This window comes from Melozone crissalis, unplaced genomic scaffold (genome assembly GCF_028551555.1).
Source record: "Melozone crissalis strain CALT ecotype California unplaced genomic scaffold, PUWL_Pcris_2 ptg000004l_1, whole genome shotgun sequence".
Taxonomy (NCBI): domain Eukaryota; kingdom Metazoa; phylum Chordata; class Aves; order Passeriformes; family Passerellidae; genus Melozone; species Melozone crissalis.
In genome coordinates, this window is record NW_026535782.1 from 18,531,288 (window position 1) to 18,546,486 (window position 15,199).

General features: G+C 36.4%; 1 protein-coding gene across 1 annotated transcript in view; it reads left to right on the forward strand.

The window, feature by feature from the left end:
- Positions 1-14,019, forward strand: part of BMT2 (base methyltransferase of 25S rRNA 2 homolog) — a 30,324-nt gene extending 16,305 nt beyond the window's left edge. Inside the window, exons 3-5 of the mRNA XM_054278556.1 lie at positions 4,137-4,310; positions 7,684-7,798; positions 11,066-14,019. Of these exons, the coding sequence (XP_054134531.1) occupies positions 4,137-4,310; positions 7,684-7,798; positions 11,066-11,695 (919 nt within the window). The 3' untranslated portion in view covers positions 11,696-14,019. The remainder of the gene's footprint in view (positions 1-4,136; positions 4,311-7,683; positions 7,799-11,065) is intronic.
- The last annotated feature ends 1,180 nt before the right edge of the window (positions 14,020-15,199 follow it).

Consider the following 15,199-nt stretch of genomic DNA (forward strand, 5'->3'; position numbering starts at 1 on the left):
ATTTAAAAAATAACAAACAGCAGCTCAACTCCAAGAAAGATAAAGAAATTATCAAAAGCCTTCTATTTTTTCCACAAAAGCCTTGGTGTTCTTTTCTAGAAACTGGAGCTGTCTAGTCAAAAGAAGAGAAGGCTAAGTAATCTGTTAGAGGATCTTTGAGAATAACAGATCTCTGCTAGAACTGGAAAGCTGATCCTGTTTAATAGGAAGATTAAATGAAGGAGTGTTTGCAAGTCCCTTCCACACTGTTTTGCAGGTTTTTTTGATGATTGCAATTGGGCAATTCACTGCAAGGAGAATGGAACTGAGGAAGGTGGAAGAAACAGCAGGAGGGGAACCATTTTAAAGGACAATGTTCAATGTTCACATTTATATGACAGTCTTAACTTTTTGCTGTTAAACACATTGTTTGCTGATGATAGTAAATTGTGAGGAGCTGTTAACTCCCTTGAAGGCAGATAGGCCCTCCAGAGAAACCTCAACAAATTAGAGGGCTGGGCAATCACAAACTATATGAATTTTAACAAACACAAGGGCCAGATTCTGCACCTGGATGTAAGGATGGACTGGGGAATGAAATACTGGAAAGCAGCACCGTAAAGGGATCTGGGGCTCCTGGTCAATGGCCAGTTGAATGTTTAATTAACAAATCATATGTATCATATTGGCTTTTGCTGACACTTTACGTGTCTAACCCAAATGGCAGACAGAGCAGGGGAGTCAACTGGAACAGGTTATTTATCATTTGATATTTGAAATATGGAAAATAAGTTTCACTGAGGAAATATAAAGACTTGATTTTTTGATTTCTTTTTTAAAGCAAAGACATTAACTTCACACTTCATCCAGAAACCTAATGTGTCACTCATCTAGGAAACTGAAACAGTTTAGACCTGAAATATTTATTTTGCAGTTTGTGTGAACTGTAGCAAGTGTCAGCTCAGATAGCATTTACATTACACAATTCTTCACAAGCAGGTGGGTTAATTGTAGAGCTAATATTGTGTCATCACAGACTGAATGTTTGTCAGTTAAAATGGAGCTGTGTCAGATTTTAGAATTATAAAATAGATTCCTTCATTTTTGCTTTGTAGATAATTGAGATGCTCTGTTTCTTACTTGAGACAGTTGTTTAATGTGGAGTCTTTTATAACTGCAGACTCAAAGCCAGGGTGATCAGTGATGGCTTTAATGGCTGTGAAGTTCAACATCTGGCTGCATCAGCACGTTACCTTGGGGTAAACTACAGAGTGCATTATTTCTGCTAGCTGCCAGTGCAGTGAGTGCCCATGTGCTTGCTGCTACCCCACAGGAAGTGTGAAGGTCACTTCTACAGGAGGAGTACATAGGCAACTCCTCTGAGAGCTCAGGAGCCAAAAGGGCAACAACATGTAGTAATCATGCCAGAATGACTGTGACAGCAGAAAAGTGTAAAGGGAAGATAACCCTCGGTGGCTATGAAGTGCAGTGTGATCTGAGGTCTTTTTTGTTGGGATTGGGTGGATTTGGCTGGGGTTCCTTGGTACCCTGTGGTACTGCACCAGTATGTAGAGCCTGGGATCTGAATGTGAAGAATTGTATCCATCCTTGGGCCTTCCTGTGGCATTGGCCAGTTGTCCACCAGGGAAAATGAAAAAGTAGGAGATGCTTCTCTTTGTTGTGAACTTGGTAGTGTCTTATGTGCAAATGAGGAAGGTCTGTTATGAAAAATACAGAATTATGAGAACTCAGTTGACATGGTTAGAGGTAGAAAGATGGAAGAAACACTCATTTGCATCAGTACCAAGAATGAGGAAGAAATGGCTTCTCAGTGACAAGATGAATTGGCACTTTACAAGTAGGTGGCTCTCCCGTGCTCATTAAGTGTTGAGCTGGGTAGCATACCAGCTTCTCAGGAATTAAAAGGTTGATAACATGACTAGTTGAGAAGAAAAAGAAAACATTCTTCCAAGCTTGAGAATTCTCTTATATCTTACATGTCAATGCAACACTACTTAAACTGCTGTTGATTCTGGATGTTTTAAGATTCATAATGAGAAAAAAAGAATAAAAATAGAGACTACAGGGTGCTAACAAAGTGGTGCAGTAGCTGATAAATGGACAATAAATTTTTCTTTTCAAGTTTCATTTCTTTTACCAATTGATACACAGAACTAAATAGTTCTAAATTGATCATATGCTTATAAATAAATAATACAATGTGTAAAATACACTTTAATTAGTATACCAACAGTAATGCAAGTGGTTTTTTCTGGGGTTCTCATTTGTTTATTGATCTCCTTAAAATCTTTTTCCTGCTAAGTGTCTGGCTTGTTATACTTAGTTTTAGAATTGTTGTCTTTCCATTTGTGCAGTCTCTAATGGGTGCAGTTACTATAATTTTGCAGTCTGTATGTCTGGTAGTATTGCAACCTAGACTGGAGCATCTGTTTTATGAGGAAAGGCTGAGGGATTTGGGCCAGTTCAGTCTCAAGAAGAGACAACCGAGAGGAGACCTCATCAATGTCAATCAGTATCTGAAGGGAGGGTGGATCCAGGCTCTGCTTGGTCATGCCAGCCAGTGGGACAAAAGGCAACAGGTAGAAACTGATACACAGAAGTTCTACCTGAAACAGAAGAAGAAGTTCTTTACTCTGCAGGTGACTGAGCACTGGAACAAACTGCACAGAAAGGTAGAATATTCCTCACTGAAAATATTCCAGAACCCTCTGGATGCAATCCTCTGCCATGTGCTCTGGGATGACACTACTTGAGCAGGAAGCTTGGATCAGATGACCTTCTGGGGTCCCTTCTAACCTGACCCACTCTGTGATTACACAGAATTTCTGACCCAAGGCACTTCTTTCCTACCTATCTTGGGGTAAAGTTATTTCTAACTGTGCCTGTTTGTGTATGTTTCCATCTAAGAAACTCAGTGCCACTCCAATGACTTTTTTTTTTTTTTGTCCTTCACATCTTATGTGATGAAGAGACTGGGTATATTTGATGCCTAAAATAGCACCAAACCTTAGATTAGCCCTGTGTATTCCAAGTCTTTGTCACTATTTGTGATTTAAATGCACCATTTTACCAATGTGTCCATCCTTAAATCTGTGATGTGAAGTGTCATTATCTTGTTCCTACTTTGTATAAGATATTATTAAACTACACTTGAATTTATTTTTTGTGGAATGTTCCTTCAAACCTCTGCAGTTTTGTTAGAGGAAAATGGAGTGAATTTCAAGAAAGCATCAAAAAAATGAGTTGTTCAGAAAAGATTATTCAAACAAGGATTATTTCTGTTGAAATTTTCTTGCAAATACTTGGATGGCAGATTTAATTTATCTGAATTGTGCAGGGTGAATCCAGCTTTTTAATTTCACAGCAACAATTTTTTCCAGTTATATTTTGTGGATGAAATTCAGTTTTTCTCAAACTCAGTGCTTGCTTCTCATACACTAATGCTGACTACTGATTGAAGAACACAAGTGTTGTTTAACTTCTTTTGTAACATCAATTTCTTTAAACTGGCTAATATTTCTGTTCAAGTATGATTAATTATTTTGTTCTAGTTCCTATAAGAAAAGTAAGTAAATATGGGGTAAAGCTGAAAGCTAAAATAAATCTTTGACAGGAATAAGCTGCTGTCTGTTACTTAAAACAAAAAATGTCCAGTCAAACTCAATTAAAATGAAAATGTAAGTTTGTGCATAAATCTGGATTAGGTTTCTTTTCCCGTAGTTTATGTGCCAGCAAGAAACACATTTCAAAACCTTGTGTTGACAGGGAGCTAGTTCATAACTCTTTGCACTATAGTGGAGAACTGAGCTGAAGTTTACCTTCTGGGGATGTTCTGACAAGAATTCTGCTGTCTTACTCTAAATGTCTATCCAGATAAAAAAAAACTTAAATGTATACTCAGCTGTGATTTATGACATAATTTGGGGGGAAGAAAAACCCCACCAACCCACCACTCATACTGTTGGATGTATCACATCTTTTTTTAAAGTTGATTTACCAAATTTGAAATAAAACTCAGATTTGTTTAAAAGCTGACAGCACTTGATCTCTTAACCCTCTGGTATGTATCTTAGTTGTAATAGTGACTTACAAGAGCATTCAGTTTTCCTGGGGAATTTTTCTTTTTGTCTTTTCAGTGTATGCCGAGAATATTTTCAGAATGGTGGAAAAAGAAAAGCACTTGAGAAAGATGAAAAAAGAGCACTTCTTGCTTCTAAAACCACTCCAGCTTTAAATGTTCCTCAGACTCCCAAGATTGAAGATACTGTGCCAAACTTTGGCTTGACAAATCATGAAGCTGTGACAGAAGAGTAAGTTTTACTTGTTTTGACTTTTTTTCCCCTTTTTGAGTGTTAAAACTTACCCTGATGTTTTTTTTCCCCCGAACATGTTCGATCAGTCTGATGTATTTTTAATAGCTAAGAAAGGCAATTTTCATGTGAATATATACATTTCAAGAGCTGTTTATGTTGTAGTGTATTTTGGTGAATGCCATAAAAAATTGCTTGAGAGTGACAACTTAGTCATCTTCATTTCAGTGCGAAAGCAATTTCACTTTAGTATGTCATTGGTGTGCAATGCAATTTATATTAAACCTTGAGGTGAAATAAGGGAGATGTTAATTAAGTTAGAATCTAATGGCTGTTCAGCACTGTTGAAAAGTCAATTGCTTATGTAAGTACTAAGTGCCAAATGTAAATATCAGAGTACTTAAAACTTTCTCTTCATAAATAATTGCAGAGAAACTCTTAATTCCAATTACACACTTCAAAAGCAATTTGGAATTACAACCCTTAACTTTTAATGTACTAGCTTTCTGATGACTGGCTCTGCAGAACTTGTAGTATCCTTGAGGTATTTTCCAAACAACAGTTTTAATTTTGTTTGTGACCTTCACTCAAGCAAGAATTTTATTTTTGGTATCCAAGACTAATTTTATTATTTCTGAAGTCCCACCCTCCATTTTTTTTCCTAAATAATGTGTCATGTTTGTGACTATTCATGTGTGATGGAAAAAAATTCATATTTTGCAAGTACAGTGAAATAATGAATGCATAAGCATAGAATCTATAAAAGTTATACTTATGAATTGTTTCATATTCTTTATAGTTTAGTTCTTAGAACTTCCTGCAGTAGTGTTTTTTCTATTGTGTAAAGAGGGTTTTTTTTCCTTTACTGTAGCATGTCTGCTGTGATCAGCACTGACTTGAAAGTGTAGGATAAGTTAGGGAAAGAATGATGTGTTACTAATGTTTTTAGTACCTTTGTCTGTCCTTAGGACCTGGTGTCTTCTGTGTCTCTCATGTTTGTTTAAATCAGTAGGTTTGATGATCATATTTACTTTAAAGCTTTCTAGCAGTGGGAGGCATTGTCAGGATAAAGCATTGGTTCTCTCCTTGCATCTCTTTGGTCTCTCTTTGATCTGTCTCCGTACTTTCTGCAGTTAATAGTGGCTGTTGCAGAGCTAACTTCACCCTCTTTCTTGCTACTGTAGCCTTCCCTTTTGTTCTAATCTGTACCGAATGGAGTTAATAGAGAAGTTTTATAAATTATTTTAAAGTATTTGTTAGTATAGAGAGTGTTGATGATTTTTATTTTCATTCTCAGAAGTTTAAAAATATACACACCTCGTAAGACATACCTGGCACAGGCAAGTTTTATAATATCTACCTGAGTAAGCTACAAATGGTAGTAAGTTCTTAGTAGCCACATAGACCTTGAACAACAAGGCATAACTGGTCTTAAGTTACTGCCCAGAGAAATCAAAAATCCTTTTTTTGCTTGATGCCTTACAGAAGAAATTACAGAGTTTATCAGAAAGAAAATGGATTGTGTATTACATAAAACAGAGATCTCTCCTGAAATGCTTTAGCATGGAGCTTCACTGCTCTGTAGTGAAGTCTGAAAGTTGGTACAGGGCATACGGGGAACCCACGCAGTGTTTAAACACTGTCACTCCATTCTGGTCATGCAGCACTACAAGAGTGTGGGGTTGTCTATCGGTATGACTAAGCCTGTGACTCTTTGTTTTGCTCTGGTAGGTGTGAAGACAATAATTCTGTTCATCCCACATATAATCCTCTCTCAAGTAATTTATAAATATATATAAATAAGGTAGTTTTTGTAAATAGCAAGACAGAATACATCATAGTGATCTTTTCTCTGTGCCATAGGTGAAGTGACTGTCCTGGAAATTAGAGGCTTCTGGGATTTCCTGCTTAATCTGTACAAGTATTTCATTGAACACTTTAAAGGGAACATGTTTAGATCTCTAGAGGCTCTCTATTTTTCATGGGAAGTCCTCTCTGTACCGTAGTATCCAGTTTCCTCTTGTTATGCTTCCTGTGGTCCCATGTGTCCATTGATTTGGTGTTACCATATTAGACTCTCATATAGAATGTAAGCATTCATGCAGGCATACATTTTTGTGTTTGAGTGAGGAGGGATCTGCCATTAGTGTCTACATTTGCTAGACAAGGAGATACACTGGTCTGAGAAACCACAAACTACCCTTATGTGGGAAAAGATCTCTGATTTGACTTCCAACCATGTTTGTGATTTATGGCTGCTAGGATCTGCCTACACAGTATCCAAATTCCTGTTCCAAGTCTGGAAAAATTACTGCTTTCATCTTCATTCTGAAAACTCACTCAGTACTGATTGACTTAGGAGGCAGCTTGGTAATGTTTGCAGCTTTAACTTAAAGGTAATTGTTGCACTCTTTGCCTTGGTCGTGGTGGTATTTTGAGAGAAGTGTTCCCTGGATATCTTCTGTTCTATGTAACAGCAAAATGTTTAAATTTGCCATTATTTTGCCAAATGCAACAAGACGTTTTATCTTGCTTTTCCAACATCCTCTCTCTGGTAGGTTACTGGGAGTCTAGAAGGAGCCCAGAGAGCCCAGATCTCCTACTGCTGCTTGGAGACTTTTCTTTCCTTTCTGCTTTGTTGTTGCTATGAGTGTAGCCATGGCTTGGTTTTACTGCATTGGCCCTGCACCTCTGTTTCTGAATGTTTTTTGCAGTTATCTGTCTCTCCAGAGCTTAGCCTTTCCCAGAAACATGACAAGTTACATTTTGGAGATGCCAGTTGGTTTTGGCTACAGAAACTTGAAGCAAAAAACATTTTATTTTTGAAATGTTATTAGCATTCTCATCTTTGTGAAGTCCCTGTGAAAGCTGTGACTTTGCCTCTGTTAATGGATTTTGGATATTCCAAGATGTTACAAATCACCATGGAATTTTTTTAGATTGCAGCCCTGTAAATGATGCTGTTTATGTAGTTGTTCTCTGTTTCCCTTTTCAACTCATGAAATTTTAATTCTGGTGTCTACTGTGTCTTCAAAATCAGTAAATACTACAAAAAGTTAAGTGAGAAATCCAAAACATTATGAGAGTCTGTCTAGTAGACACACAGTTTGCCATTTTATTTACTTGCTACAAGTGCAGAGTGCATAGTTATTGCACCTTCTCTGAACAAAACTCTTCTGCTTGAGGACCGCCTGCTTTTATTGATGGATCTTGGTTCTTTAGGTAACTCAGCAGTTGAAGTAAGGCATTCACTTCTATCAGTCACTACTGTGGTGTTCTCTGAGAATGTTTTGTATTAATTACCTGAAATTGTAACTCAGAATACAGCTTTAAAAGTTACATTTGATAAAACTTAATTCTTGCTGCTTCTTAGGTTCCTTCACTCCTTGGGGAAGATCAGATTACTTGATGTTGGTAGCTGCTTTAATCCATTTCTGAAGTTTGAAGAATTTCTGACAGTTGGCATAGACATTGTTCCAGCTGTTGAGGTATGTAATGTTTGCTGTATTTAGTATAAACTTGATCCTCAAATTTGTGGAATGTCTCAAAATAACTGTAAAAGAGTATGTTTAATACTTACATGCCTTTTAAATATTTGCTTTAGCAGGAACTAAACACTACATCCTTTTCCATGAACAGGCTCTAGAGTCCTAGTTGTGTTTTCTTTTAAAAATACAATTTTTTCCCAGAGCCATGCCTTTATAATGGCATTGCTAATCTTTATATCTTGAACATTTTAGTAGCCATCTTTTAACAGTATTTCAGATGAATCCTTGGATCTTAAAAGGTATAAATAACAATTAAGTAGGCTTGTGCTTAGGCAAGAGCTTCTCAGAAGCTGCATTCACTGACAGAGGGAAATGATCAGTGACTGTATTTGGTGAGCTTTTCTGGGGAGATTTAATATTCAGAAGTGTACTATAAGGGAGCATTTATGTTTATTGCTAGAAATATTTTTGAGCTTCCAAAATCCAGAGGACAAATTTATCAGCATATTTGGGGTAAATTGCTTCATTTTCTCTAGGCAGTAATGTTCTCAAATGCCTGAATTCTGCTGTAATCATATCTTCTTTCTGTCTTTTGCTCTTGACCCAACTTCTGTCAGCACTAATTGCATTTATCAACCATGCAAAAAGATAAAGTGGAATAAATATGTTTAAAAAAGACACAGAAATACATTTCTGAGAAAAAACAGAAAAGCATTTGACTGTACACACCTTGACTACTTACAGTTAGAAATCAGGCTCTATTAAAATCCGTGGCCTAAGGTAACCCTCTTTAGAAGTGGAGAGGTGAAAAGAAGTGTACAGGTGAAAAAATACAGTTAACTGGAAAGTAATGTTCTCTTATTTGCTGCAGTGTGATTTACATGCCAAATGCCTGGTAGTTTGTTGTTGTTACCATGTTTAGTCCATTAACACCTCATTTGTATTTTTGCATATATGCTGAGAGATACTGAAAGATATTCTTTAAAAATTTGAGCCTGATAAATTGCTTTCAAAAGCAATTCAATGTTAATTCTGTCTAAAACACAAACTTTGAGTAGATTTTGCCTTGCCTAATTTGAAACACAGGCATCATGATTACTTTCCAGGACTTTGGAGGCTGTGGGACTATGTAGGGCTGTTGGGCATGACACAGGAGGTAAAAAAGACACATGCCACTAAAATGGGAGCCTGTGGCATTTAAAATGGGAATACATGGCAAGTGAATTTCTAGCTATGATACATAGATCCTCAGTGTCTACATCACAGGTTCTGAGTTCTAATTACAGTCAGTGAAGATCTACTAGAAATAGTCAAACCTAAATATCTGCTGTTCTTTGATGGTGAGGTGAATTGGGTCACTGTGTATTGACTAATTCTCCAGTGACTGGAATGGCAGCCTAGGTACCTAGCATTATATGAGTTGAACCTAAACATTACTTTTTGAGTATGCCTAGTTAATATTTTTCTGTCTACTAGTCTGTTGTTCTGCTTTCCTAAGAAAGCTACATGTCTTCTCATGAAAATCAATTTAAATGTGCAGTGACCAAAACCTTTATTGGGAAAAGTCCCAAAAATGTAACTTCTGTGGATTTAATGGAGGAACATAGGCAATTTCTGTGTACTAACCAGTTCTTTAGATTCTCTCCCAGCAGAAGGGAACAGTAAGATAATTGGTTTCTGGTTGTCTGACATGGTTAGTACCACAGCTTCATGGTAGGAGCTCCCAGAGTGCTAATGTACAAGTGGTGACACATGTGCTTACTCTGGGCCTGTCTCAGGCTCACCAACATCTTTGATTATCTTGGATCCTTTGGTTTGCTCAGGGCACCTTAAAGCCTGGCTAGGAGGTGTTCTTGGAGGGACAGGGAGTACAGTTTGAGCAGTCAAATGCATCTGCTAGAATAAGCTTCATCCTACCTCCAAAACAGAAATAAAGAGCCCTGATGTACTGAAGATGACTCTTCTTTGAGCTGCATCAGCACCATAACCTGAATAAATTTATCTCTTAAGGCCAGAAGTTGCCTGGGCTGATTTAAGGTTTTTGGAATAACAACCAGAGGTTAATTATGGTAGTTAAGTCATCTCCTGACTTGAAAAAATTATTTTGAGAAGTTGTGGTAAAAGCTGAAAAGAAAATAAACTGGTAAAATTTTCTGATTTAGCAGATTTCTTAGGTGAGACCCTAAAGTAACTTTTAAAACAAATTGAAGCACAGAGGCTCCTTACAAAGCCAGTTTCTTAAATAATGTTGATCAGAAGGTTAAATAGTTCTTTCCTTAATAAAAAAATATCATCCACCTTCGTATAGAAATGCTTTGGATATAGACTAAGTAGCTGAGTAATACTTCAATTAATTTGGAGGACATGTGGAAATACAAGGAAAGGAACTGAAATGTTAGTTATGTAACTAAAGGATAAATGTCTTCAAAATTTTTAGAATCTCTGTTTCACATACAGAGAATGCAAACTGTTGACTATGGAAATGTATTTCCATTGATGGGTTTTGAGAGAGAGGGAAAATGCTTACCAAGAAAAGATTAATATTTTCTTTAGTTTAGTAGCATGCGCTCACTTTCTGGTGAAGTACACTGAGGGAAATGTGCATTATTAGATGGTAGGAGGATGGAAACTGAGACTGGGGTGTGCAGCAGATGCTGTCTTGGAGTAAATATAGTCTGAGACCAAAAAAAAAAAAAAGTAAAAAAGAGGTGGAAGGGTACTGGAGTTAAAAATTAGAAAATATATATCGATACTTGAGGATCCCTTCCAACTCAGAATATTGTGTGAAATATCTGTGCAAATTATCCACATAAGTAGGTTTGTGTTCTTAAATGTCAGTAGATGCACTGATAACTGTTCTCTTAGTGCCTGTGAGGACTTAAACATTAGTTCAAGACTTGTGTATCAAAACTTCAGTGGCAGATTCCAGTTTAACAGCATTTTTATCCTAAGTTGATTACAGATTCCACCTGAAACATACCTTAGTCCTGAAATTGTCTTTAACATTATTTCTGCATTACTAATTTGTGTTTCTCCTCTACTCAGAAATACTTGCAGCCTAAATTGTTTTTTTTCAACTGTATATGTGTGACCATTAACTTTTTAACTCTTTAAGTAAAGTTAGTAAAGTTTACTCTTGAGTAAAGTTAGCACGTCACTCTGAACAATCAGTTTTAAGGGAATAATTTATTTTTCTGTGGATTTTGGTTGTATTTGCTCTTTAAACTAACCTCGATATTTGGTTTTCTGTTTTTGTCACTCCACCAGAGCGTATACAAATGTGACTTCCTAAATCTTCAAATTCAGCAACCTCTTCAACTGGCACAAGATGCTATAGATGCCTTTCTTAAGCAACTGAAAAATCCCATTGATTCTCTACCTGGAGAACTGTTCCATGTTGTCGTTTTCTCGCTCCTTCTTTCTTACTTTCCATCACCCTATCAGCGATGGATATGCTGCAAGAAGGCACATGAACTTCTGGTATTAAATGGCTTATTGCTTGTAATAACTCCTGATTCATCTCATCAGAATCGCCGGGCCATGATGATGAAAAGCTGGAAAATTGCCATAGAGTCCTTGGGTTTTAAACGCTTCAAGTATTCCAAGTTTTCTCACATGCACCTGATGGCATTTAGGAAAACTTCCCTGCAAACAACAAGTGACTTAGTTAGCAGGAACTACCCAGGGATGTTGTATATCCCACAGGATTTCAACAGTATAGAGGATGAGGAGTACTCCAGCACTGCCTGCTACGTTCGGTCAGACACAGAGGATGAACAGCTAGCTTACGGTTTTATGGAGCTGCCTGATGCTCCCTATGACTCAGACTCTGGAGAAAGCCAGTCTAGTTCTATTCCTTTCTATGAGCTAGAAGATCCTATATTGCTTCTGAGTTAATGTAGTTGTTGAAATGCCCTTTCAGTCAAACTTCTTGCTTAACTAATTTTGCTATACTAACGTGGGCTCAACACAGAAAAAATGGTTTGCATAAAGAAAATGCAAAGGTTTACAGAGTTTGCTATTTTTTTCTACTTTTGAATTTTAAAATTTATTCTTGTATGAAAGTGAAAAAATACAAGTTTTATGCAAATGACTCATGTCATAGCATAAATTGCTGTTACTTTCTTTAGATTTGTATCACTATTTTTTTTTCCAGAAAGGTACCATTCTTTTCTCTAGTGCTGTGAAGTGTGAATTCTATTTAATTTGTTAAATGTTGTTTCAGTATTTTAACTCAATGTGGTTGAGCTTAAGGCACTGGAGTTGGTGGGCTTCTGAGAAGTATATGTAGGAAGAAATAATTTGCACTTTAATTAAATGTGCAGATAGGTTAAGACACTTGGCTGCAAATGTCCTTTCTTAATTATGGAACAAAACTTTTTTTCTTCCAAAATTTGTTTCGCTCTGGTTAAGCCTGGGCTGGAGAAACAATAATGCTTGCACATTTGACTTTATGTTTATTGCAGCCCTTATGACGTGACACCAAAACACTGGAATATATTAATCCATAGTTCTCCATACTGTGTAATTTCATTGCATAAATAGCAATTTCTGAAGAGGCTTTTCCCCCAGAGGAGTATGGTACGTCTAGACAATTATGTTTCACTTCAAAGCTGGAATATGTTTTGCAGTTTTATGAGTATACAAGCACTAATGTGTATCAGTATTTGCCCAGCTATGGTGTTCTGTATTCTTTTCCAACTGGGTTTTTTGGGGAACAGAGTGGGTTTTGTCTTTTTTTAAAAGTAAATTATTTATGCATTTTAAAAAGAAACAGCTTTTTCATTAATTGTCCTTATTTGTAGACCTAAGTTAGCCAGGGACTACAAACTGATTTTGTAAGAAGGAACAGAACTCTACAAGTTTTTCAAGGATACACATATTTGCATACAGCCATGTAATTCAGACCACACACGTGAATTTAACACATGCTTTTTGTTTGCTTATTAGGACCCAACTGACTTCTGTTCAGTTAAATAAAAATTCCGTAGCTGACTGAAAACTGGTCTGCACTGTAAAGAGATTAAACATCCTTTTTTACATCTATTAAGTTTTTAACTTGTGTAGTGAACCTGTGAGTTTTTGCAGGAAAAATAAATTCTGTTCAGTGGTTAAAAAAGAGGATTCATTATTAGTTTAGCTTAGGTTTTCCTCCATTTAAAAATAGTGGCCAGAATTTTCAGATTTGGATGTTAGGCTCTTAAATCTATATGTAAGTGCCTAGTAGTAAATGATTATAACTAGGTGCCAGATCATGATTTATTTTGGACTTCTGAAAATTGGTAAAAAAATACTAAGACAGTTTCTCAGGCTATTATGATCTTACAAGATGAAATATCTTCCATTAAACTGCCACCTTGTATTTATAATATGAAAGTTGCTAGATAAATTGAAGTTGTAGTGTGGGATTTACAGTGCTTGCTACAAAAATGAAACTTACTCCTTCCATTGAAGTTTTGCACTGAATGTGTCACAGTTTGGCCTACCTGTTTTTCTTTTATAGTATTTCCTACATAGAGTAATCACATTGGTCCAGCTTACACTCAGATGTGATCTGGACTGTGGTGCTGTATTCTTTGACATAAGCTTTTTGTCTCTTCTTAACTTTAAAGCATTCCCAAATTCCTAATTCAAATTTATTATTCAATCTGAATGATAGGGTTATACAAACCAAACAATTATACTGTGATGTGTAAAAAGAAAAAAAGAATTAAGGTTAGACATACAAGAGTCATGGTTCACTTGCTAATTTTTGTTACAGAGAATACTTCTCTAATGAAGTACACAATGGCTTCAAAATTGGCTTTTAGTATTTTCATTAAAATGTTTGTCATTGAAAGCCTTTCTTCCCAATTAACCACTGGTTCCAGCAGTGCTCATGTTAAAATATTGCTGCTGTAAATTCGGCTCTTTATGGGAGGTTAATAAGTGCATTCTTCAAAGTATACATAATATTTTAACTGATACTCTATTAGAAACAGTACACCATCAAACATATGTTGGCATTGATTACTGTAAATTGGTTTGTAATTTGTACACCAAGAAGTGCAATTCAGATCAAGATTTACCCCCCAAAATAGCTTAAATACTAAGGTTTAGCGTTTAATTCTTTTTGGGAGGTTGGTGACAACACTGTGGTTTGGGGACCTGAGATTCATAACAGCTTGGTTTTCTTGCTGATCATTCTGAATGCCCAAAGTGGGTTTATTGGTTATTTGGTTTTGTGGTTTTGTGGTTTTTTGGTTTTTTGGTTTTTTTTTTTTTTCTTTTTTGGTTCGGTTTGTATTGTTTTTTTTTCACAAGGGACAGTAGATTGTGGTGAAGGAGGAAAGTGTGATTTACATAAATACCTACATTTCCCTTAATAATAAAGTGGTGATATCAGGAGTTGTTGTATATTTGGCTTTGGTGCAAGAATATTATTTCTAGGTTATGAAATATTTGAAAATTATGACTGTGCAAGGTGCTGGAGAAGAAAAGGAAGAAAACATGTGTTGGCATCTTTGTTGTCTTTTATGTCACTACTTTTGTGAACAAAGCACATTTATTAAAAAAAAATTTGAAAAACCGAAAGCATTTTTTAAAATTCTTGGGGATTCAGCTGTTGTCTTTTTCTCTTTCTGTGCAATCTGTTTATGCTGAAATCCAGTGAAATCAATGCAAAGCTATTTTCTTTATTTTCAAGGAGATAGTTGTTTTGGGCTTAATTTATAACCCCTAAGGATGTTAAATTTGGTACTTCAGTTTCAGCTTCTACATCTCAGTGGTGGTCTTTGCTTTTCATAAGGTTTTTTTAAGTTCCCCCAGTTGATTCTGTTACCATGCTGCTTTCCTGCCCACTTAGATGTGACCAGTTTCTAAGCACTTCTTCTCATCTACCTCTACATGTTCTTAATTTCTATCTCACTGAAATACTTTTACAGCTCCCATTTTATGTTGCCCCTTAAATATCATTATTGTACTTTTCTACATCGTGATTCTGAATACTGGAGGTATTGGGAAAAGGACGGCAGTGGGAAAAGAAATCCAAAGAACTGAAAATGCAAGGCTCCTGCTCAGATACAAGTTGTAGGAAGACTGGATTTCAGCAGAACTGAAGTGTGTCCCTAGCACTGCACAGCCTACCTGGTACATTCTGATCTCTAAGTGAGAGGGAAGATGACTAAATAGCATTTCACACACGGGCTCAGTGTTGCTTCCTGCACATCCTTTCTGCCTGATTGTGTTTCAGGAAGACTGCCTGAGTGGCTTTACAAGTGTGAGCATTCTAAGGCTTTTTAATCATATCTCCATGATTCAGCAGCAGGTAGGTTTTCTGCTCATTTTTTCTTCTCTTTCTGTTTCCCTCAATTGTTTTCAACCTGTAGAAGAGCAAGTTGTCTTTTTAGAAAGGGTTCATTT